Source organism: Solanum dulcamara, chromosome 2, assembly GCF_947179165.1.
Source record: "Solanum dulcamara chromosome 2, daSolDulc1.2, whole genome shotgun sequence".
Taxonomy (NCBI): domain Eukaryota; kingdom Viridiplantae; phylum Streptophyta; class Magnoliopsida; order Solanales; family Solanaceae; genus Solanum; species Solanum dulcamara.
In genome coordinates, this window is record NC_077238.1 from 80,091,595 (window position 1) to 80,117,080 (window position 25,486).

Genomic DNA, 25,486 nt, shown 5'->3' on the forward strand with positions numbered 1-25,486 from the left:
TCATAAGGTAGTTGGAATTGTTTTCCAAGATTGTCTTGGATTGACTTCCTAGCCCCCCCTCTCCCCCCCCCCCACACCCCCTTTTCTTTGTGACTTTTGGAAAACTTATTTGCATATAGGGTGTGTTCTCTTTTTTGTTTAGAGATTATTCAAATTATTAATAAAATTGATAGATTTTTTCTTTTACATCTATGTGTGTGGCAATTATTAATTTCTTTCAACCTTCAAGTCTAAACTTCTAGTAAGTAAGATAATTTTGTTTTTTAAATATCTTAAATTATTTTCAAGTATTTTATAAAGGTGATAAGTTTCGAATTATTATTTTTTTTTTTACTCTAAAAGAGATCTCGATGCATGATCTAATTTTGGAATTAATTCTCTAACAAAGGCGAATACCTTTTTTAGGCTCATTATTGATATTAAGAGTCAATTTTTAAAGAATTATACTTGTCCTAAAAATATTCAATCTTTCTAGAACTTCTTGATCTATTTTTGAATTCATTCTATCGTTATTTTTTAAGCTTCCACACGTTCTTTATTTTTCTGTAATTTCTTGAATCCCTAACATGATTATTATCATCCAAATATAAGATAAGTTTCCAAATATTGTCTAAATAAATCAGTGTACTTTGCTATGATATATATGAGTGTGTTTGGTATCAAGAAAAATGTTCTTTTGGAAAATAGGTGAGCGTCCTACATATTATTTTAGTGTTTGGGGTGACAGGGGCTAGGGTTGTTGGGAGTGAAGAGGAGACAGCGAACTTGTAAAACCAATTATTGAACTAATTTTCCTTCTATTAGGAAAGTCATTTTTCTCATTTTTAAGTATCATGATTTACTAAAGAAAATATATTTTGACAAACCGAACATGAAAAAAACAAAGAAAAAAAATGTTCTTTACGCAGAGTATAGTACCAGTGATCAACATTGATATCGAGCATGTAGCAGTCTGATTCGAAGACGGGGTGAGCACATGGCGTTTTGTACTATTTCAGTCTCCATCTGTATATATTGACTAGTCTTTTGCATTTTGAGACAGTCTAATTTTTGTGGTCCACTTTTGGGACTTGTACTCGTTTTGTTAGTGGCTCTGTACTTTTGACTTCCAGATACTAGGAGGGATCTTCTTTTGTATATTTGTTTTGGATTGCTTCCACTTATCTATTGTGTTTATCTTAGAATTGTCTATTCTTGTTTAGTTTCTGCCCTCAAACTCATTACTTATTGTTCTGAGTTACGGATTGGCATACCTACTTATGGGTTATAGTAAGTGTCATCATAGCTCGAGAAATCGAATCATGATGTATCGAACACACCCATAATGTAGCAAAATCTATACATTCAAAGTGAAACTTACTATCAAGATTTTAAAAACTTGAAAATCAAGTGCTTCATGAACCAATTTCAAATATTAAAAGAAAATCCCTAAATAAAGGTCTACTTCCATCCAAATGTACATAATTTTCGTCGCAATTAACTTGAAACCTCATATTATATGTGGTATTTTCCACAAAAAGGAAAATCCATTATAAACTAGACCTTATATCTCAGTGAATCAAATGAATGCAACTACTACTACTTTTTTTTTAAAACTTCTGTTTGTCCTTTTAGTCCCCTTCTATCTTACAACTATAGTAATACTATGTTACAAATCAAAATTGTGGAGTTATAAAGACCACAAAAAGCTAATTCTTTAACACTCAATGTGAAAGAGCATCCCAAGCTTTTTAAGCAAATAGAATAAACTTGCACAAGCTTATGCATCTTCCTAGACACACTGTCCCATTTCGATCCAATTCACCAGGGGGATGCATCAAAATATATGCCAATAAGGATCTCCCTCACCCCTTCATCTAAGCTACTGCAAGGTACATCCGCGGGTGATGGATAACTCTCGGAGACTTCTTTTCGTTTGGGAAGATATAGGAGTAGAACAATCAACCTATTGTTAATGGACGATCTCAACGGAGGTGTTCCAATGTATGGTTTATGGGTCTAATGGAATTCATAGGTATGGGGAAGACGCCTTGATCAAGATCTTGAGTCAATTTCAGAACAAGCACCATCACAACCTTGCTCGGTGCTGCAACGCTGGAAGAGTTTCGTCCTTGGAAATCATCATGTTAACAGCATTCAGTAAGGTATAACATATGGCAGAGCACAAATATCAGCAGTGTCTATTTGCAAAGCTTCAGACCATACACATTGTTCCTTATTGACTTCATTTAGACACATTTCGGCACTCTTGGGCAGAGTTCTTTTGCTTCCGGACAGCCATTCCTGGTCATCAAATCCAGACCAATCGTCCATTGTAGGAACTGAGAGTATCTGGCTTACATACTTGGAATCGGGATGAGGAGGTCTTTTAGATGCTTCTGCAATCTGATCAGCACCAGGAATCACGGAAGAATCCTTTGCCTTAACACTGAACAATGGTTTTCTAGATGCTTCAGCAATCTGATCAGCACCAGGAATCATGGAAGAATCCTTTGCCTTAACACTGAACAATGGTTTTCTAGATGCTTCAGCAGTCTGATCAGCACCAGGAATCATGGAAGAATCCTTTGCCTCAACACTGAACAATGGTTTTTTAGATGCTTCAGCAATCTGATCAGCACCAGAAATCGTGGATGAAGCTGTTGCCTTAACACTGAACAATGGCTGACCTTCTATACTGCCATTTACCTTGTGCTCCTTGTTTTCCACTTTAATATCAGAAGCAACACCCTGTTTAATAGAGGAAAACAAGTCTGCTTTTGGGTGAGGGTGCAATTTCTTTCCATTCTGTGTTGGCTGCTGAGAGGATGAGGGCCGCAGCAATTTAGCAGGCCTGACTTCACTCTCTGTATAGCAGAACAGAAAAGAAGCAACACTAATCAGCCAAACCAAAAGGTTAAATAGAGCTGAACATGCTTGTTTTAATTCAAGCAATTTGCATTAGAAGTACAGGATATATGGTGTCTACAAATTCCCTAACAGACTACTACTACACCCAAAATCACAAGAACTCTATCAAGGCAATCTAATCAGATACATAACTCGCATAGCTTTTGAGGCATCAACAGGGTATGAGGTAAAGTCAATACAATGGAAAATAGCAGCTGTTAAAAGTTTTTTAAACTCACCATGCAGGAAACCATTAGTTTCAACATTCTTTCTCTTTTTGACAATTCCCTCGGTGGCTGTACCAGCGATGTTTTCCTTGGATACAAGTGGAGGTTTATTGTTACTAAGAACAACAAAATCATTCTTATTGTTGTCTTTAGATTTATCCTTCTGGCTTTTCTTGTGTTCACTTTTATCCTTTGCCTTCTCTTCCTTTTTCTTCTCTTTTTCCTTGTCTTTCTGCTTTCCATGAATGTGCTTTTCCCTTTCTTTATCCTTGTTTTTTTCTCTTGGTTTGTCATCACGTCTTTCCTTAGGTTTCGGTGTTTCCTCTCTCTTCTTCCCAACAATTTGTTCCAATGGTGGAAGAGTTCCTTCAAAATTGCTCTTTGCCATTGTAGAAAGGCTGGGAGGTATTGCATTAGCTCCAATTTTATGTTCACCCTTGAATGTTTCCGCATCCATCCTATTGTTATCAGATCCTTTCTCCTTGTTCTTTTCCTTGTCAGCCAAATTTCCAAAAACTTTGATGCCCACTCTGTCTGACTTTTCATCTCTTTTCCGCTCAACTGGAAATCTCTCCGCCAACTGACTTTGCGCACCCTTCTCTTCATCTCTGATTCTCCTGCCAAACTCCTGCACATGTTTTGAGTCCTCTGCCTCAACAGCAGAGAGGCTGGTCTTAAAGGGCTTCTCTCCATGCTGGACATGAAACTGATTTGGGAGTTTGGCTTTCTCAGAGCTAATGTGTCTATCTTTATGTTCATCTCTCCCTTTCTCTGAGCTAATCTGTCTATCTTTATGTTCATCTCTCTCATGAAGCTTCCCTCCACTAGAAGCCCCAGGTGGAACGGCAACTCTTCCCTCCTCAGAGATGCTGCTTTTCTCTTTATCCTTGTCCTTGTCCTTCTTTTTGTCCTTGTGTTTTTCCTTCTTGTCCCTGTGTTTATCCTTTGTCTCTTTCTTTTCTCTGTGTTTCCCATCACTTCTGTCTCTATCCCTTTTTTCTTTACCTTCTCTCTTCTCCTTGTCTTTCTTTTCCTTTTTATGTTTTTTATCCTTTCTTTTCTCCTACACAACATGCAAAAGGAAATTGTTAGTTTATACCATACAGGTCGAGTACAATTTTTTTTTACAAGTAGATCAAGTACAACTAATGCCAACATCCTTATGCAAGGAGGAAAATCCAGAAAAAGAAATTAAAAATCTAGGAAAAAATTATAAAATAACTGATACAGTGCCAAAATTTGGAAACCAAATGACAAACTCAAGTTAAGGTGGAAATCCTAGATCTATTTGAAGAACGCCCAAGTACAAAAGTTTCCAATCGTTAAAGAGGAAGGACATCAACAACCAGTAGAAAACCTAAACATTCACATCATAGCAAACAAAACAATGAGTAGACGCAATGTTAAATTAGTAAGTGAAAAGAACATTGATAATTAGTAAGAAAAGAGAAAACACTGAACAGAGGCATACAATCACATTGACTAAACCTGGCCCTTATGTAAGGCTATAACATTGTTCAGAACGAGATATCCGCAAAACAAACAATTTAAAAGGCGATCACATCTCTCCATGGTTCCAGCTTAATTAGCAGGACCCAAGAGCATATGAAAGTTTTGCTTCTTAAATATGCGCTTAGGCACATGATGGAAACATTTAAAAATCAAATGATTCCTAATCACTCTCTGTTTTGAGAGTCTTTCATGAACAACAGCGGTATTTCAGCTACAAAATTATAACTACTACTGTGCCTCAGTACCAAACAAGTTGGGGTCGGCTACAAAAGCGTCAATGCCAAAAAAAAAAGCTTCACCATTCACCTCAGAACACAAAATCCACTACAACAACAACATACCCAGTGTAATCCCACAAGTGGGCCTGGGGAGGGCAAGGGGTATTACACTGGGTATGTTGTTGTAGTGGATTTTGTGTTCTAATGAACTTACCAACTAAACACAGGCTGTACAACAGAACATTCATACACCTGACCAAAAGTGAGACACAAAACCAATTTTTAGTAGATCCCTCAATAACAAGAAATCAACCACCTTACTTTGGACAAAGGAGGGACAAACAAGCAATTTCATGACAACACAAAAAGCAAGACAGTTCAACTCATCAAGAAGTAAATCTCGCATTAGCACTTTTCTTGGGCCAATCTGAACAAAACCAATATGAAAGGAAACCCCCATAAGGACATCCTGACCAAAGGTCCTCCTCGTCTTGGTATACAATAAAAATGCTCCACTAACAAATAAATTAAAAATTATCACTAGACTATATGTTCACATGCATTACAAAATAATATGAGCACAAATATAATCAAATGAAATAACATAATGCAGCTGGTTCGTAACAAGTTCTCGTCACTTCACATTTGCAAAGGACACTATCACCTCAGAAAACTTTCATGGAAAGTATTGCATCTCTATTATATAAAAATTGGTCAATTTATGATGAATTCTCACAATACAGAATACACTGAAACGTGCTCACCTGGGCAGTAGGCACGTGTTACATAGGCATATGGATGTGGTGAAAAATTGGGTAAGTGGTTCCATCACATCATTGCCATATGAGCCAAGGTTCCTAGGGGTGTGGGTGAAGTAGTTAGTCCGTCCTCGATGCAGTGCAAGATAAAGAATGGTTCCCACATCATGAATGGATAAGGACAACATAGCATGACGCGAATATATAAGAATAAACAAAATATTTAATGTTGTGTGAAATGTCGTGGTAGTGAACTCATGAGCCACACAATAAAACTTTGGGAAATAATAATAGAGCATTGACTTAAGGGCATGGTAAAAGTGAAGAGAAACAATTGGGGTTTATGGGTAGAGTGTTGGTTGGTCAAGAACTCGCACGTCCAGAAGATGAGAGTAGCGGAAATGAGAATGTTGAGATGCAAGTGTGGACATACTAGGAGAGATAGGATTAGGAACGAAGATATTCAGGAGAAAGTGAGAGTGGGCCCCCATGGTGGACAAGATGAGGTAGGCAAGGTTGAGATGGTTCGGGCATGTGAAGAGGAGATATATACAACAACAACAACAACAACGAACCCAGTGTGATCCCACCATGTGGGGTCTGGGGAGGGTAGAGTGTACGCAGACCTAACCCCCACCTTAAAAGGTAGGGCGGCTGTTTCCGAAAGACCCTCGGCTTAAGAGAGAAGAAACAAGGGAGGAGAAACAAGGAAAAACAAGACATAGGTCAGTGAAGAATAGTATGGAGGAGTCATCACTATTGTGATAACAATTGCATAAGATATAAAGGAGTTTCTCATAATAGTGGGCTAAGATCAACATTAACTCGTATTAGTTCATCCTAGTTATGGATGAGACAACTAACAATATACATGATAAGGTCTCATGGTGTATGATATTTGGTTTAAGCTATAAAGAAGCAGTCCAGAAAGCAAGCGCTTTAACATAATTACAAGATTGAATATATGTACTTCAAGTTTAGCCAATATCAAAAGAGTGAAGGTGAAGTGGGATTAATCAGGATTAATGTGCCCAAATGCAAGCAATTCAAATGTATAGGGTTAATTTTCTAGGAGAATTGTATAGGACATAAAGATGTTACACATAGGACCAAACTAGGATAGTTGAATAGGAGAAGAGTAACCAGATTCAGTAACATAGAGTAAAACTAGGATGTTTTTTCAAAGTCCGAAATAGTTACCTTATTATTTTCATTTACACTTTATTTTGAGATTTTGGAAGCAATAAACTATTTATCTTGTATAAAAACATAGTCCGAAAGAAAATTATAGTAATTTAATATTATTTGTGAACTACAAATTTAGGTTATAGTTGGAGAAAGAACATACACATAAGGGCTATCTAGAATTCACAAGTGTATAGTGCAGCTGTAGTGTGTAAGCTTCTAACCTGCCAAATGAAAAGCAAAAATTCATAGTGTAGATTGTAACGCGAAAGTTCCCGTCCTACGACCTGAAGGTTGAATTGAACACCCATCATCACAGCACTAGATAACATCGTTCTATTAAGGGTGTTGAACGTTAAACATAGTGTAATTTCCAGCTAAGTGTGTTCAATTGAACACTCCTGTCAGATTGTAGCTCCGCCAAACAAATGTGTTATGCAATAAGAGAATGCCCTACTTAAGTGAAAACAAGTTCTGCAGAATGGTCGAAGACAAACAATTACTATGTTATATAAGAGTGAATGTTCGGCCTCCAAGTTCCAACATATCCACAAGATGAGTGTCGCACAAAAGGTGAATGTTAACATGGATGTCTGACTATATATTTATTAAACAATGTTAGAATGATTAGTTTTACTGAAGGTGCAAGTGTCACACAAAGGATAAAATGAGATGAGGTTGCTTGAGATGGTTTAATATTTCTTATGTCAACTTTCAAATGCATCAGCCTTTAGGAGTGAAACTTTGGTGTTTAAAGGTATTGGGACAAGCTAGACCTAAAATTGTATGGAAGGAAGTTGTTGGTAAAGATTTATAATCTCATGAAATCCATGTAGACTGAAAAGAAAATGTATAACCCAGTTAGCCGGGAATTGAGGAATAGTTTATTGTTAGCAATATCACAACAATGTTTTCAACCATAACGAAAATAATTGAGGCAAAATTCCAAAAAAAGGTCTTAAAGCACAAAACAATTCCTTCCAGACTGAAATTGGACAAAAAAATTTAACAAGAAGCCCCCAACATGGAAAAGAAAACAAGAGGACAGGTGTAGTTTGTTGTGGAGCATATACTTGCATCGTAAAAAAGGAACCAAAGAGAATCTACAATGTTCGATTATAAAATATTCTTAAGATCTGAATGGGTAAGAATTCATAAGATATAATGCATAGTGAGATGTACAATTTGCGTAGAAGAAGATGAAGCAAAGCATCAACAAAAAATTTACTGTAATGCTTTCTTCATCTTTATGTCCTTGTGCAGGTCATATCCAAACAGTGGAAGGAAAAGCACTGATGTAAACAAGAAAAGGCAACAGCAAACCGCAAAATAATTCAGAATCAAATGGGCGATCATTTCCCCCACACCCAATTGGGAACACAACTTGCACATGTTTCTTGCCTGATATAAGGTATAATATGTTTGCAAAGACAAATACTTCCAAGATCAGTAACTCTACTTTTAAAAGATTGACAAAATGAAGAAAAAAATCCATCAAATATACAAGACCAATCTAAAATACAGGACCAATCTAAATGCCAACTTATTACCACCTTTAAGGGAAAAAGATACTAGTTAACTGAAACTTCTCATATTCCTTTAGGGCTGAGAAAATAATATTAAAGCCAAATGAGGAAAAGACCAAAAAAAAATGGAAAAAGAGGACACGGTTGAACAAATTCCTATGTCAAGCTACATATGAAACTATAAGATGATGTGCTTGATAAGAATGCCAGGAATTACTATAGAATGATCACTCCATGAACTCTTTTATTAATAATCGTGGTGTCGGGCCAGCATGTGTGCACCTTGACCAATTCATGGGGCACTGCTACGTCCCACCAGCACATAACTCAACCTAGTGTATTTTGCCTCTACTAGGATTTGAACCCAACCCACTTCATTGACGATATGAACACATCCTTGGTGCAAATCACTTTGTGAACTCTAACCTTAGTAAATAGAGTCATGCTATCTTAAATTACCCAGATTAGCCTTGTCACGCGACTTGGATCAAGTGAAGTACATCAAGGACGAGGATGGTCAAGTACTGGTACAGGAATCCCGCATTAGACAGAGATGGCAGTCATACTTTCACGAACTCTTGAACGAAGGAGGGGACAGAGACTTTGTGTTGGGAGACTTGGAGCACTTGGATAGGCGTCGCGATTTTGGGTATTGTAGGAGAATAAAGGTTGAGGAGGTTATGGGAGCTGTTCGTAGGATAAGCAGGGGAAAAGCGACCGGACCTGACGAGATCCCTGGGGAATTTTGGAAGAATGCAGGTAGGGTAGGATTGGAGTGGCTGACTGCGCTGTTTAATGTCATTTTCAGGACATCGAAGATGCCTGAAGAATGGAGGTGGAGTACAATCATTCCCGTGTACAAGAACAAGGGAGACATTCAAAGCTGCAACAACTATAGAGGTATCAAGCTGCTAAGTCACACTATGAAAGTGTGGGAAAGGGTGATAGAAATGAGAGTGAGGAGTAGTGTGTCTATTTCAGAGAACCAGTTTGGATTTATGCCGGGGCGCTCGACTACAGAAGCCATTCATATCTTAAGGAGATTGGTAGAGCAGTATAGGGAGCGGAAAAGGGACTTACACATGATATTTATTGACCTAGAAAAGGCCTATGACAAAGTTCCAAGGGAGGTCCTATGGAGATGCTTGGAGGCGAAATGTTTACCTGTGGCATACATTAGAGCGATTAAAGACATGTATGATGGAGCTAAGACCAGGGTAAGGACGGTAGGGGGGGACTCGGAGCACTTTCCTGTTACGATGGGGTTGCACCAGGGATCGACTCTTAGCCCGTTTCTATTCGCCCTGGTGATGGATCAATTGACTAGACAAATACAAGGTGAGGTGCCTTGGTGTATGTTGTTCGCAGATGACATAGTCCTGATTGACGAGACTCACAACGGAGTTAACGACAAGTTGGAGGGCTGGAGACAGACGTTGGAGTCTAAAGGATTTAAATTGAGTAGGACCAAGACAGAATACTTGGAGTGCAGTTTCAGTGGCCTGCCGCGTGAGGCTGACGGGGAAGTGAGGCTTGGTACCCAGGCCATTCAAAAGAAAAGAAGCTTCAAATACCTTGGGTCTATTATACAGGAAGATGGGGATATCGACGACGATGTTTCACACCGCATCAGTGCAGGGTGGATGAAATGGAGGCTCGCCTCCGGAGTGCTGTGTGACAAGAAAGTGCCACCAAAACTCAAAGGCAAGTTCTACAAAGTGGTGGTTAGACCGACCCTATTGTACGGGGTGGAGTGTTGGCCAATCAAGAAACTTCATGTCCAGAAGATGAGAGTCGCGGAAATGCGAATGCTGCGGTGGATGTGTGGGCACACTAGGATGGATAGAATTAGGAATGAAGATATCCGAGACAAGGTAGGAGTGGCATCGGTGGAGGACAAGATGCGGGAAGCGAGACTGAGATGGTTTGGGCATGTCAAGAGGAGAGACACAGATGCTCCAGTGCGGAGGTGCGAGAGGTTGGCTATGGACGGTTTCAGGAGGGGCAAAGGGAGGCCGAAGAAATATTGGGAAGAGGTCATTAGACATGATATGGCACAGTTGCAGCTCTCCGAGGACATGACCTTAGATAGGAGGCTATGGAGGACTCAGACTAAGATAGTGGGCTAGGTGGCCGATCGGTTCTCCATAGTAGTCGTAGTCGCGCTCATTTGTCTTAACATAGGATTTTGCATGGGATTACTGCTTATATTAGTTGGCCCAGTCTACTTTGGGTATCCTATTTTATCTATAGTAGTTAATGCCCCTTTATCCCCGATCTTTCCTACCCTGACTTTATCGCTTTATCGCTCTCATTATTTATATCTTTATATTGTCTGTTATATGCCTGGCTTTACTGACCTATGTCTTGTTTTTCCTTGTTTTTCCTTGTTTCTCCTCCCTTGTTCTTCTCTCTTAAGCCGAGGGTCTTTCGGAAACAGCCGCCCTACCTTTTAAGGTGGGGGTTAGGTCTGCGTACACTCTACCCTCCCCAGACCCCACATGGTGGGATCACACTGGGTTCGTTGTTGTTGTTGTTGTACAAATCTAGCAATTCCCCTAAACTTGGACTTTTATGGACAACAACAACACACCCAGATGATTATTAATTGACACATTCCCCAAGTTAAGATTCAATATATCAAGATAATTCAACTGAAACCACAGCTATGAGTAAAGAGCTATGCAAATAAGAAAATTACGTAATCGCGTGAAGTTCGATGGAAGGAATCATCAATTCCACATTAAGGATGATCAACATTCAAGCATCCAGCACAAATTTCACCAACACGATTATGTATAGTGCATCGATAGGAAGAAAATTAACATACCATTCAATTGGATTCAATTAAGGAAAAAATGTTACCGGTCAACTCATACATGTTCTAATAAACCTTAGATAACTAAAGATGTCAGCAATCTACCTATGCAGTACATCTTGAATTAAATACGAATTCAACCAAAACCAAAATCAGATCCCTTTATATTTCCTTTAAGCAATTTTTTACTATTTTTCAGCAGTGCTTTTAGATAACTACAGGTGTCAGCAACCTACTTACGCAGCACATCTTGAATTACATACTAATTCGAACAAAACCAAAATCAGATCCCTTTATATTATTATTTTTCAGCAGTGCTTTTAGAATGTCCTCTTTCAATATATTAAGGCAATAGTTTTTAGAATGTTATCTCGCGATATATTAAGACAATCACACTAGTGCTTCAGAAGCATCCATTCTTTTAAACTTCGAAGCAATTAATTGCCATTAAGTATCATCGAAAGAAAGATTATTTGAACAGTCCACGTATCATAATCCACAGCCAATAGTCTCCAGATAATAAATGGGGTACTCAGTACGAATTATAAGTACAACAGAAACACATCCACACAATGATGATAAAATTGAACAAACCTCTTTTAATAAGTCACCCTCCTCTGGTCTAAGCTTCTTTTCATATCCCGGTGGTGGAAATGGAAAACAGCGAGACATTGCACAGAATTGTACTCCGAGGTAAAAATGCTCGGTCCAGAAAACAATGAACTCCAATTAACTTCTCAAAGCAGTGTTCCAGTAACGGAACGAACCAGCAATTATACTCCCTTCCATGCACCATATCCCCACATTCCTCTCCAGCTTCAGTTCGCTTTCATTTAATCCTCTCTCGTTCAATCAATCCAAAATCCCAATAAATTAAACTTGCTCTCCACTTCAAAATTTTACAAACAAGATTCCAACACAGTAATTCCAAACTCCGTCAAGGTAAACTTCCAACAATTCTAAAAGTATCTACAGTCCTCTTCCATTGCCTAAATCATTCTATTTTCCAGGGTTAAATCCCCTGCCAATATCCTCCCATTAACGGACGATCTGCCTATAAATGGTCACTGAAAACTCTTCAAACCACAGGCAATCGAACCAACACTTGAGAGTAAGCAATCCGATTAGGAAACCCTAGAAAATTCCACCAAGACCAGTACGAAGAGCAATGTCTCAGTAAGTAAAAACAGTACAAAAAACTCCAATTCCAACAAAAAGGTCCAAGAAAACCAAAAGGGTGTCGAAATTCAAAGGAATCAAAGTGAAAAATTCAACCTTTTCTTTGTTTTATCAAAAAAAAAAAGTGAATCCAGACAAAACCCAGAAATCCCAAACTACCCAAATGGGCACATTTCAAGCTGAAATCAAAATCAATTGAAATCAGATTAAAATGCTATTTCTAGTTCTTCTTGTTTTAGTAAGTATATAGTATATATATATGTATATTTACCTTGTCCGCTCTACAAAATGAAGAACATTGTAGGAAGGACAAGATCTCAAGATAATCGGCAATAACAACAAATATAATAATACACAACAACCATCTCACTGTGGTTGATAATCGATTCTGCAACTCAAGAATCTCGTTTGGGTTTTTAGTAAAAAGGGTTTGAGAAGAAATGGGTTTTTTGGTTTTTTCTTCTCTTTGCTTGGTTTTTATGGGGTTCGGGAAATACACGCAAAATGTGGGCAAAGGGGAAAAAAGGGTGAGGGAAGCCTAAAGCCTCACATATATTGAGAGAGGGAAAAAATGTTTTTATTTTTATTTTGGGGTATAAAGGGAGGATTTAGAGAGAGAAGTGATATCTCTTTCTCTTAAATTTTCTTGTCCTAAGAGTAATGATAATTTTGGTTTCGTCAATTCTGTTTTGATATGTTTTTTCTTGAATCGAGGTATATCAGAAACATTTTTTTTACCTCTTGAAATAGAGATTACATACACTTTATTCTTATCATACCTCATCTAATACTTCAATAACGTTATATAAAATGTGTTATACTCGTTTAATCTCGAAAGAAAAAATACAAACAGATTATAAAATCTGGTAAAAACGAATTTTGATATCTATGGGCGCTCTTTGTACTTTGTACGGTATGTATCTGAACTTTAGTCTCTTTTTATATTTGTGTATTGGTAAAATTTATATTACAATGGTATTTTTTAATAGCTTATAATTCTTAGCTTACCAAATTTAGTAGATTATTACTCCCCATATCATAATAACATTATAGGAAGTGTGTTATAGTCGTTTAACCACAAAACAAAAAATACAAACAAGTTGCGAAATCTGGAAAACAAATGTTGATATCTACCCTCATCATACCTCATCTAATACTTCAATAACGTTAAAAAAATGTGTTATAGTCGTTTAACCTCAAAACACAAACAGATTACGAAATCTGAAAAATAAATATTGATTCTATGGGCGCTCTTTGTACTTTGTACTGTATACATCTTAACTTTAATCTCCTTTTATATTTGTGTACTGATAGAATTTATATTTACAGTGATATTTTTGAATAGCCTCTAATTCTTAGCTTATCACGTTTAGTAGATCATTACTCCCAATATCATAGTAACGTTATAGAAAGTGTGTTATAATCGTTTAACCTCGAAACAAAAAATACAAACAAGTTACAAAATCTGAAAAACAAATGTTCATATCTACCCTCATCATACATAATCTAATACTTCAATAACGTTATAAAAAGTGTGTTATAGTCGTTTAACCTCGAAATAAAAAATACAAACAAGTTATGAAATTTGAAAAACAAATGTTGATATTTATAAGCGCTCTTTGTACTTTGTAGTGTGTGTATCTTAACTTTAGTTTCTTTTTATATTTGTGTAATGATAAAATTTATTTTTACTAATGATTTCTGTATAACCACTGATTCTTAGCTTACCAAGTTTAGTAGATCATTGCTCTCCATATCATAATATGAATTTCCTTAGAGATAAATCTCTACACTTTTTATCAACCTTTTCATATGAAAATGCTTTGATTTGTCTTCATTTGCCACTAAGTCAATGACATTGTTGAAGTGGTTCAAAGTTTTTTCTTATTTTTGTGATTAATCTACTATTTTTTTTACAAAAAATTATCTTGTCATCAAAAAACAATTCACCATTTATCAATTATCGATGCAAAACTGTAATTTTCTTCGCTAACCATGTTTATCACCTAACAACCATTACTACTGACTACCATCATTAGCTTTTAGAGTTTACTTTAAAAATATAAACTTATTAAAAATTATGTAAATTAAAATTCTTTTCAAATACTTCGTGGATTAATATTTAAAATTTATATTTATGTTTTAAATAAACTATGCATATTTATAAGTTGAAAAAACAAAGTGTAATTATCAAGTATTCTAATACAACATAACATACTAATACTAGAATATTCAAATTTAAACATATTTAACTTGAAGATAGCAAATAAGATTTTTTTTCATATTCTTAATTGCAAGAGTATTTATTTAATTAATTATCAGTTTATCTCTTTTAAATGATTTCACTAATTTAAACAGTAAAGGTTATTTTTTTGAAAAAATAAAATGAATTCTTAGTATTTTGATCGTCCAACATTTATAAAGAAAATATTTAGTTTGCTAAAATGATTAAGATTTGAATCAGAGGTAATATTATTAATCATAGTTAAGCGATAAAATTAATGTAAAAATATATATATTATGTGTACTTATTCACCTGCAGAGAAGGCGAAAAATCACAAAATTTATTTTGATTAAATTCAAAGTATATCTGGTTCAAGTCGAGAATGGAAAAAATGATATATGTTGACTTGATTCCTAAAAAAGATGAAGTTGTGTACATTCAAGCTCTTATAACATTTTCTTTTAATATTTTAACTCTCACGATCATTGGACATTTCTAAGTCAAAAGATATTCTCTTTAAATCAGGTCTTACTGAAATATTTTTTTTCATATGAATTTATGTTTTGTATCGAAAATTTTGACATTTTTATTAATAGGATTAATTCAAGTATTATTAATAAAAGATTCTAATGGCAATTGAATTTTTGATTTGTTGTATGCATCAAAATACATAATATGCTTTAAACTGTTGAGAGTTATTATGTTAGAAAAGGTACCATTTATAGTACAATATAAAGTTTTAAAAAAAATTGAACTTGCCCTTGAATAAGATTTTTTTCCTCCTCTAATACTTTCGATTGAATCTATTATTAGATAATTAATCAACTAAATATTTTTCCTATTAATTTTTTTTCATACTGACTATTTGTAAAAGCTCACTCCCTATTAATAATATTATAAAAGTTACATAAATGTATTTGTTGTGTTGTTAGCCACTTTGATAAGCCATTTTTAGAATTTTAAGTGGAATAAGAGCCCATTTGAATTAGCTTATGAGTTGTTTTTAACTTTTTTGAGTGTTTGACTAATCATTTTGTGTTTAAAATAAGCCCAAAAAAAATAATTAAGTGTGTTTTGTTTAGCTTATCTAAAGTAGCTTATAAGTTGTTTTCAGCTTATAAGCTGCTTAAAACAAGTTAAGTCAAACAGTCACTAAGAGCCTGTTTGGATTAACTTATTTTTAAGTAACTTATAAGTTTTAAACTGCTTATAAGTTAAAAAAAAAAAAGTAGGTGCAGCCCAATTTATTTATTTTTGACTTATAAACTGTTTTCAACTTATAAGCTGCTTAAAATAAGTTCATTCAAACAAATCCAATTATTTATGAGGGTTTATTTTAAGCACAAAATAACTTTAAGTTGGTCAGCCAAACACTTTAAAAAGCTGAAAACAACTTATAAATCAATCCAAACTAGCTCTAAAAGTTGATATGTCAAATTCTATCTGCATGTTAATGTTAGTTATGTGTATCTCTTTAGTATTTAAATTTGAGGAAATAACACATACTTCGCTAGTTTATCTGGTAATTATGTTCGGATACAATAATTTCGTAAATTATCAGTCGTATCATATTTAGTTCGCTAGATATATTTATCTAATGGAATCAGATATACGTATCTCGAATTTAATACACGTGATAAGAATACATTTAATTTCGTATATCTAAAAAACGTAATTAAATTCTAATAAACGAGGAGTAAATTACGCGTCTAACTACTTCAAAATATATGGCGTATTCCCAATAAAAAAAAGTAGTTTAAAAATACAAAATTCTTCCTATATTGTATACATGTGTGAGCTTTTAATTAGTCTTTTTCCTATAATTCTTCTTCAATTAGTACTTTTGTTAGTTGTTTTATTCAGTGAAAATATATATTATGTATATGATTTAGTTAAATTATGACATAATTGTTTACAAATTTCATGTATCTAGTTCAGATAAATGTATATAAATGCATGGTATGATTCATATACAATGTATTTAATTCAAATGCGTGTAACATGTTCAACGTTTTTAATTTATATACATATAACTCGTTTCAATGTTTATTTGATGCCGATACATATAACCCGTTCAATATATAATAATAATTGTTTACACATAAATTCATTGATAAACAATATATAGCATATGTTAATAAATTATTTATACATAGAGAGGTCAAAAAAGATAAATCATAAATATTGTATCATACAGTAGCCGAACTAAAATAACATTAATAGAAGTAGAGCACTATTTGATATTAATTTTTTCAATGACATTTGAATCAACTAAGGTGCGCTTTAATTTGGGTGGATCCTCATTGTCGCTAATTGTGTCAATATTATTTTTTACTGTTGTAATTTTATATATCTAATTTAGATACACGTAACTCTTTCAATGTATATATTTTTAGCTAAACTATCATAATCACTATCTTCATAAAAGAAAGTAACTACCGTAGAAGAAGACCCTGCAATTTTGTGCTCTTAAGTAAAATTCAAATTAAATGAAGGTCTATGTTGATAGATTCTTGATTGTATGGTGTACTTCAAGTGACAATCCTCTTGCTTATGGATTTTTAGTCGTGTAAGTACTCTAAACAATCTAAATAATGAACTTTCAAAAAAAAACTTGATATAACTTTTTGAAAAAAAATTAAATAATAACTATTGAAAACTTTATCAAATCATATACATAACTTAGATAATGGATGAAATAAGTTACAAAATTCAAAAATTGAATATGTAATGCTTTACTAATTGTGTTGATGTTCAATAAATGAAGGCAGAATGTGGAAAAGAAAAGGATTAGATAGATTGAAAGGGATTTGAATTGTGGGGCGTGATATATGTGGCTCTATTTTCGTCTATTTTAAAAGGGTGTGTATTTGAACTAAAATTTGATAGAAAATTATTTAATAGTAAGTTAATATGTAATTGTCTAATTAGGAGCCCGTTTGGATTGGCTTTAAGTTGGTCAAAACCAACTTAAAGCCCCTTTTCAGTTTTTTGACGTGTTTGCCTAATGCTAACTTTAAGCCAGAAAGTTCTTAAAGTCAGTCAGAAATGAAAAGTTAGGATTTCTAACTTTTTTTTTCTAAGTGCTTAAAGTCATTTTCTTTGACCATGGAAATTACTTTTATATCCCTTATATTTTAACTAAATTCCCAAACTACCTTTTTTATTCTTTTAACCCTAAAATTCACATAATTTTCCTCATTTAAGCACTTTTATTCAAACACTCAACTGCTTATTTATAAAAATAACTTTCAGCACTTTAAAATTCTAAAAGCACTTCATACATAAAAGTTACTTTTTTTAAGCCCATCCAAACGGACTCTAGATCATTTTTCTTAATTTATTTTAGTTAAAAGTGTACCTTACTTAAGCGAATAAGCTTATTTTAGTTCCTTAATATAATTTTGATCATTTTCAATTCTGAAATGGAGGCTTGCTTCTGGAGTCTTGTCTGATAAGAAGGTACTATCCACATTTAAAGGGAAGTTTTACAGAGTGATGGTTAGACTATTCTTGTTGTATGGATCAGAATGGAGTGCTGACTAATTAAGAACTCACATGTTTAAAAAATACATGTTGCGGAAAATAGAATGATGAGATGGATGTGTGACATACTAGGAGCGAGAAAAAATAGGAATAAAGTTATGTTGGAGAAGGTGGGAGTGACCTCTGTGGCAGACAAGGTGAGGGAAGCGAGACTGAGATGGTCTAAACATGTGCAAAGGAGGTGCGTTGACGACCCAGTAAGGAGGTGCGAGAGGCTGGTTGTAGAGGGTACCCAAAGGAGTAGAGGTAGGCCAATTTGACATAATTTCATATTACCGAACACATGACTCTAGATAAGAAGGAGTGATGGACGCATATTAAGATAGAAGCTTAATTAGTAGGAGTGAAGGTTAGTGGAGGATTAACTATCAAAAACATTACTAAGAATTGAGCAAAATTTGAACGATCATTTTAATTTCAAGTCTTCCATAATAAAATTTATTTAGCTGGATTGATCGAATTCGAATGCGCTCAAAGACAATAGAAAAATATACACTTTGACATGACATCAAAATATGCCTACGAGATACACTTCCTAAGCTTGTAAGTATTCAAATAGGCACAAGACATAAATAAGCATTTAAATTTAGTCTCAGCTATCAAGTAAACACTTAAACATTGAAAAAATATATTTAGACATCTCAATTTGATCTCAACAAACAACTAAACAGTTGAACTCATCCCCACTATATCTCGTGTACACCAAACAATAATATAACTCATAAATTTTGAAAATATAAATAATTATTTTGTAAGTTGAATTGTTCAACTAACACAGTGTAAACAAATTAATATGTGTAAAAATACATTCTCAAAATTGAAGTGCTTAATTATTAGTTGAGATCAAATTTAAATATTAATTTATATATTATGTCATTTAAATAACTATTAGTCCTAATTTAAATATTAAAATACACGAATCACACTAGTTTAGAGTCACACTCTATTTATTTGATTTTGACCAAATAATTATCTCGTCAATAATTTGATCAAAAAACATCCCACACTATCTCTCTTCAAAAAGTAAAACACCTCGAAGAAGTCATATAAGGTTATAAATAAGCCAAAGATATTTTTTCTCCACCGCTTTTACAAACCCCCTTCTTCTCCATATCTGAAAAGTGGCTTAAACCCTAGCCGCTCTCCTTAAACCCTGAAATCTTTCTCTCTCTCAGGTAAGCATTTTCCTGTAAAAATGGTGGATCGAATTGTTCTTTTGCCTTTTCATGTTTCAATTTTTTGTTGCGTTTGTTTTTTGATCTATTATTTTTAGTTATATGTTTGATCTGCGTAGCTGAGTTTTGTAGTATTAGTTCGTATACGCGTAGTAATTTTCATGATTTGTTGTTTTGTTTATCTTGCTATTTTGTTGCTTATTTTTCTTCTTTTTATGATTACATTTGTTTTGAGCCGTGTTTCTATTGAAAACGGTCTCTTTATCCACGCAAAGTTAGTGGTAAGGTTTGAGTACAAGTGATTACACTTGTTATGTTGTTATTGTTGTTTGATCTGGGTTCGTTGATGTGTTTTATTTGATAACCTGTGATGCTTTGTTTTACATTTGTTTTGAGCTGACCTCTCTATCCCACAAACGTGGTTGTAAGCTCTGCGCGCATCCTAACCTTTCCATACTCCACTTGTGTGATTATAGTGGGTATGCTGTTGTTGATTGATCCGTGTTCCTTGATGTGGTTTATTTGATAACTTTTTAGTGTTTTCTGTGTCCTGTGGAATATTTTTGTTGAATTTCCTGTTTTTAATAGTCATGGATGCTCTCTCTTCAAAAACTTTGTTGTGATCTTAATGTGAAAACTACTTTTATTTTGAAGTTTTGACCACATGTTATGATTTGCTTATGATTGGTGTAATTACTTGTTAAATATTGATGTTTAACCTTCGTATGGTTGGGTAAGCTTGCGCACACACCACCCTCCTTAGATCCACTTGTGGAATTACACTGACTATGTTTTGTTGTTGTAATATTGATGTCTATTCGGTGTGATTTCTTTTGTATTCTTTGTCCAAAAGACTCTCATAAACACTCTTCATGTTTACTTAAAACTTCTTATTTTAACCTGAGAAGCTTTCATAGTCGCGCATGTGTTATGACATGTTTTAAATTACGAATTTTACATAAATTGAGACAGAAGGAGTAGAATAAAAAGTAAAGGTTTAAGGTTTGTAAATTCATCTGCTTTGAGTTTCATTTGCTTCTTTGCGTTAATACACATCATGTAATATATGTTGGGAATAGAATAAAAATTAGAGGTTTGGTTTTCTAAGGATTCCCTATTACTGGCATAGCACTAGTTTCCACATTTAGTGCTATAATAATAACATTTATCAAATTGCTGAGTTATTGTTCATGGTTCTATTGTTCTTACTATTGATGATCCTTGTGCTCTTTAAGTCAAGTGGCTTGATTATCACTTAATATGGAAACATGATTTCGTAGTATCTTATTTGGCATTTGAAAAGGAATTTGTTTCTCCGGATTTTCATTTAGTGCTACCTTAACTACTGTATATGCATGCCTTGACTTAAAACTTTGTGCGCAGATTTGTGAATTTGCCTGCACAAATGGCTTTCTGCAACAAACTCGGTGGTCTGTTGAGGCAGAGCATTTCCACAGGAAATGCAGTAAGTGCAAATTCACCAACTCCAGCAATGCTTAATGCCATCCGGTGCATGTCGTCAAGGCTTTTTGTTGGCGGTACGCTTTGAGTTGTCTGTTGTATCCCTGTTGGTTATAGCAACTGACCAGTAAAGTTTTGCAACTTTATAAATATTTGATTTTTTTATTCATATATTTTATAGGTCTTTCATGGGGAACAGATGATCAGTCACTGAAAGAGGCCTTTACTAGCTTTGGTGATGTTGTTGATGGTAAGGTCCAGGGGGCAGATGTCTGCTGCTTTATTCTCAATGCTTTTTCCTTATGTCTTCAATAAACATGGCGAAAAGCAATAATGTGGTCTCGTATGAAGGATGGTAGATCATACTTTGTGCATCTGTTTGTACATATCATATAATTTATTACCTAAATATGGTGTAGGTTTCTCCATCTATCTAAGAATTGCAGAATGGTTTACTTCCATTTCTCAATGTCTGTCCAGTTTGTGATCATTGATTTTCTCCTCAGACTTGTTAACTTTCTGTTTCTGTCATCCTCTGGCCGGGTGCCTGCTTGTATTGGTGTGGTTTTTCTGTATACCTTGAATAGGTTTTGAGTGCTCAATACTGATGTAAATTTGACGGGTTCTCAGCAACTCTTGAACAGGGCTTTTGAATACATATATTAATGTGTGTTGTATATATATACTGTACATTGAGCAGTTCACATTTGTTAATCATTAGCTTTAATTTGTCGCATACCTAGTCATTGGGTGGGGAGCACTGCAGTAATATGGTCTGTTTTGTATTTTTTCAGTAACTTAAGTTATTACCTCTTTTTCATGGTTGATATGTGGTAGATTGTTCAAGGTGGAATTGCTCTTGTAGTTTTGGTCCTCTGAACCTTCTTTCTCAGTTTGCTGCTCAGGCTGTGTATGTGCTTCCGTTTTTCTTTGTTTGTTGCTCAGCCTGTGAATTTGCTTCACTTCTGCTTTTTCCTTGTTTGTTGCTCAGGCTGAGAATGTGCTTTCGTTTTTCTCTGTTTGTTGCCCAGGCTGTGAATGTACTCATATACTGAACTGTGTTTTTTCTTTGGTTCAGCAAAGGTAATCATTGACAGAGATTCTGGCAGATCAAGGGGATTTGGATTTGTGAACTTCTCAGATGAAGAATGTGCAAAAGAGGCTATGAACGCAATGGACGGTCAGGTAAAACATCATTAAGAATATCCCAAGACTGTTCTGTGTGCAAGTCTAGCGTCCACATTTAAATATTCATGTTTGCATTATATCTGCTTTACTTTATCGATCATGGCTGATGATACGTTATTATGTCCTGGCAGCAACTCCATGGAAGGAATATTCGTGTTAATATGGCCCAAGAGCGGGCTCCTCGAAGTGGTGGTTTTGGTGGTGGCAGTGGCGGATACGGTGGTGGCTATGGTGGTCAAGCTAGAGACAATGATGGATTCTAAGTCACTTTTATCATTTTACTTTAAGCTGTCAATGTGTGCATGACAATATTTGTCTAAGTAGAGAGAACCTGGTGTGATGATAGCTTTGTTGAATTTATCTTTTTAAACATCCTTTTTTGCAAGGTTTTTAGTACCAATAATTTTTCCCCATTTTATCACAAAGGCATCTGTGTCCTAGTTGCTGTTTTATTGTAAGCATATTCAAATTCAACCATGTGGCACTTTTGCAATTTTTATTTTATTTATAATATGACGATAATATGAAATGAGTTTAAATGGAGAAGGTGAGATTCATATTGTATATCTTAATTTGTTTAGAAGTGAGACATAATTATTGTTAAATAGTTGTTATGTATTGTTTCATGATATATTAGTATAATTTTGATGAATATAATATTTAGATAGATAAAATAAAATAAAAAATAATGCACAGTTGATTAAAAATAAAGTAAAAAAATAAATCAAAACCCTCTTTCCTCCTCCACCCTCCCCCACCCCACCCTTTTCTTTTTCTTCACACCTTACTTGGAATCTTCTTCTTCTTTTTTATTTTTATTTTTATTTTTCATCACCTCCCACACTCGATTTATATCCATCCCACCTCAGCCCACCCTACCCCACCCACCCCTACAAGAATCATATTCCGCTTCCTTCATCATATCCTATTTTTTTTATTTTTTTATGTCACCATTTTCATTATATTCGATTTTCTTTTCCATGTTGAGTTTAAAAAATAAAATATAATGGTGAGTTTGTTGGTGATGGGAGGTGGGTGATAAAGAAGAGGGAATTGAAAGCGGTGAAGAAGAAGAAATCGATATTGCTAATGGTGGTGAGTTTGTACATTTTTATGATGATGAGTTTGGTTATGAGTGTTGAATTTTGTGGGGACGATGGTGATAGTGTAATTCCGATGGTAGGTTTGAGCATAGGTAGTGAAATTTGTGGAGGCTATTTTGATTTTTGATTATGAAATATATGAATTTACTAATATGGTGGCAATGATAGTTGTTCCATGGTGTTTATCGAAGAAGAAGCAATTGAATGACATAGAGATTTTTTTCCAGAAATCTGAAATGGCATTTGATGTAGCCGTGAGATGGCATTGACATGACACGAATGTAATACACCTTCTATTGTGAAAGTGGTGTTATACGTCTCAGAGAGTAAATAATTCAATTTTGAGTAGTACAAATATATAATAGATCATATGATAGTTTAAGCGTATAACTGACTTTTCAAGACAAGTTCAAAAGTGAATTTATATTTTTTCCTAATAAAATATGATTATTAGATAACAATAGAAGTAAAATGAGAAAGAAAGAAAGATTATGATTCAATCATGTCAAATCAATTATATAAAATTGATTAGGCATTATATGCGATTGATTAGTTTGAGGTTATTGACAAAAAAAAATACTCTATTCGTTTCATATCAATTGATCACTTTTCATTTTGTGCGATACTTAAAAAATCATAAATAAAAAGAAAAAGCTCAAATATGCCATCGAACTTTGAGAAAAGGCTCATTTATGCCATCCGTTAAAAATTTGGCTCATTTATGTCATTTTCGTCTGAGAAAAGGCTCATCGTGCCATTATTTGTAAACTAAAAATATTTTCCATTTTGTAAAACTACTTTGTAGACGTAGTCAATTATGATTCGACCACATCATTAACTAAATTATTATTTAAAATGGAAAATGGTCAAATATGCCATCGAACTTTGATAAAAGGTTCATTTATGCCATCCGTTAAAAGTTTGGCTCATCTATGTCATTTCAGTTAACAAATAATGACATGAATAAGTTTTTTTCAAACGAAAATGAAACAATTTATTGAATTAAATTTGCTTTTTTTTTTGTCATATGTTACAAGACTAAATGTAAAATTTATTAATGATTTGAAGGATAAAAAAATTACAATTTAAATGAAGGCCAAAGCTTAAGGTTTTACTAAACCCCAATATTCCTTCATTTTTTTTCAATCCCAAATGCGAATTTGCCGTCGCCGGAGCTCCGGCAGAAGCTGAAAGAAGAAGTAGAAGAAAAGACGATAAACAAAAGATGAGCACTGTAGATAAGATGCTCATAAAGGGCATCCGGAGTTTTGACCCGGAGAACAAAAATGTCATCACCTTTTTCCGACCATTAACCCTCATCGTCGGCCCTAACGGCGCCGGAAAAACCGTAATCTCTCCTCTTTCCCTCTATTTATGAACATGAATTGCTATGGAGGTGTAATTTCTTCATAAAATGTTTGTTCATAAAGTATTTTAGTTGTTGCATAAATTTGTTACTCAACTTCATTCATGTATTTACTTTTTATTATTTTAATTCTAATTTTATTCGAGTTTAACTTCTATTTGAAATGAGTATAACATCCATGAAGTGAGTTGTTAGTGGCAGAGTCAAATTTTTTACGAAAATGTTCAAAATATGAAAAGTAAACACACGAACAACTCAACGGTTCAATATCTACTATATTGACATAAAAATTATTTTTAATCATATATAAACAGTGTCCGATGAATCCCTTGGCCTTACCTGCCTCCACCCCCTCAACGGTTTAAAAAGAAATTTACACTAAAATGCAACTGCAGGTAATTCTCTAAGCTTAAGTTGGGCACTTTGTCCTTCTTAGGGGCTTTAGTGCAAGGTATTAGTGGTTGCATAAATATTTGTTCTAAACTTTTTCAAGTATAAGATCTAATTTAAATGAGTATAAGTTCTATGAACTGGCGGTGTAGAAAAAAATTACACTATCAGCTTGCTTAAAATACAACGGTAGTTATTTCTCTAAGCTCAGATTGGGACTTCGTCTTGCTTAGGCGCTTTAGTGCAAGCTATAGTTGACAAAGTGATTAGCTATAAGGAGTTAGAATTTTAGTGTAAAAAACCTGATCATTACAAAATTTAAATATGTTTCATACTTCATGTATTTGGCTTGATTATAGCATTTCAACAAGTTAATCATTTTTTCCCCCAACTTTTTTGTCCAAATAATTACTGTTTGCGTTTAAAATGATTCATGCATTGAACATAAAACTTAGTTGTGCTTTGCATCCATCATAATGTTTATCAATGTGGAGATCTCTGGGTAGACTCCAGTTAATTAGTTGAAGATGACCTTCATGTGATAAAAATACAGGCTTTCCATTGCCAGAGTAATTTGTATGTTCATTATTCTTCTTGCTGTGGGCAGACTATAATTGAGTGCTTGAAGGTCGCCTGTACTGGTGAGATGCCGCCAAATGCTCGCTCTGGTCATAGCTTTATCCACGACCCTAAGGTGCTCATCTCTTTGTACTTACTTGAG

At 34.4% G+C, this 25,486-nt stretch overlaps 3 protein-coding genes and 1 long non-coding RNA gene across 5 annotated transcripts in view; 2 read left to right on the plus strand and 2 right to left on the minus strand.

The window, feature by feature from the left end:
- Positions 1-1,393: 1,393 nt before the first annotated feature.
- LOC129880962 (uncharacterized) lies at positions 1,394-12,890 on the minus strand. Of its 2 annotated transcripts, XM_055955243.1 has the most exons (4): positions 12,584-12,890; positions 11,728-12,267; positions 3,129-4,179; positions 1,394-2,846 (listed from the first exon to the last, which is right to left on the minus strand). In XM_055955243.1, exons 2-4 carry the CDS (start codon positions 11,803-11,805, stop codon positions 2,137-2,139), a joined length of 1,839 nt encoding a protein of 612 aa, XP_055811218.1. In that variant the 5' UTR covers positions 11,806-12,267; positions 12,584-12,890; the 3' UTR covers positions 1,394-2,136. The 2 variants fall into 2 exon arrangements, with proteins under 2 accessions (XP_055811218.1, XP_055811216.1); XM_055955241.1 differs by having other exon boundaries at positions 11,728-12,890.
- Positions 12,891-19,098: 6,208 nt separating this feature from the next.
- On the plus strand, positions 19,099-22,383 carry LOC129880965 (glycine-rich RNA-binding protein 4, mitochondrial-like). Its single transcript, XM_055955248.1, has 5 exons — positions 19,099-19,257; positions 20,641-20,795; positions 20,900-20,968; positions 21,797-21,903; positions 22,038-22,383. The coding sequence occupies exons 2-5, from the start codon at positions 20,663-20,665 to the stop codon at positions 22,167-22,169; spliced, it is 441 nt and encodes a 146-aa protein (XP_055811223.1). The 5' UTR covers positions 19,099-19,257; positions 20,641-20,662; the 3' UTR covers positions 22,170-22,383.
- LOC129880966 (uncharacterized) overlaps positions 20,030-25,486 on the minus strand; it is a 55,749-nt gene continuing 50,292 nt past the window's right edge. The window contains exon 3 of the long non-coding RNA XR_008765512.1: positions 20,030-20,039. This is a non-coding gene — a long non-coding RNA (uncharacterized LOC129880966). The remainder of the gene's footprint in view (positions 20,040-25,486) is intronic.
- LOC129880963 (DNA repair protein RAD50) overlaps positions 24,099-25,486 on the plus strand; it is a 29,870-nt gene continuing 28,482 nt past the window's right edge. Inside the window, exons 1-2 of the mRNA XM_055955244.1 lie at positions 24,099-24,357; positions 25,373-25,459. Coding sequence (XP_055811219.1) covers positions 24,235-24,357; positions 25,373-25,459 — 210 coding nt within the window. The 5' untranslated portion in view covers positions 24,099-24,234. The remainder of the gene's footprint in view (positions 24,358-25,372; positions 25,460-25,486) is intronic.

Bases quoted from the DNA above. Each gene is read 5' to 3' on its own strand.
- LOC129880962 (XM_055955243.1), bottom strand. From the start codon at position 11,805: ATGTCTCGCTGTTTTCCATTTCCACCACCGGGATATGAAAAGAAGCTT. The intron at 4,180-11,727 runs GTTTGTTCAATT...CATGTTGTGTAG, and splicing joins AGGGTGACTTATTAAAAGAG to GAGAAAAGAAAGGATAAAAA. The intron at 2,847-3,128 runs GTGAGTTTAAAA...TCTGCTATACAG, and splicing joins AACTAATGGTTTCCTGCATG to AGAGTGAAGTCAGGCCTGCT.
- LOC129880965 (XM_055955248.1), top strand. From the start codon at position 20,663: ATGGCTTTCTGCAACAAACTCGGTGGTCTGTTGAGGCAGAGCATTTCC. The intron at 20,796-20,899 runs GTACGCTTTGAG...TATATTTTATAG, and splicing joins GTCAAGGCTTTTTGTTGGCG to GTCTTTCATGGGGAACAGAT. The intron at 21,904-22,037 runs GTAAAACATCAT...ATGTCCTGGCAG, and splicing joins TGAACGCAATGGACGGTCAG to CAACTCCATGGAAGGAATAT.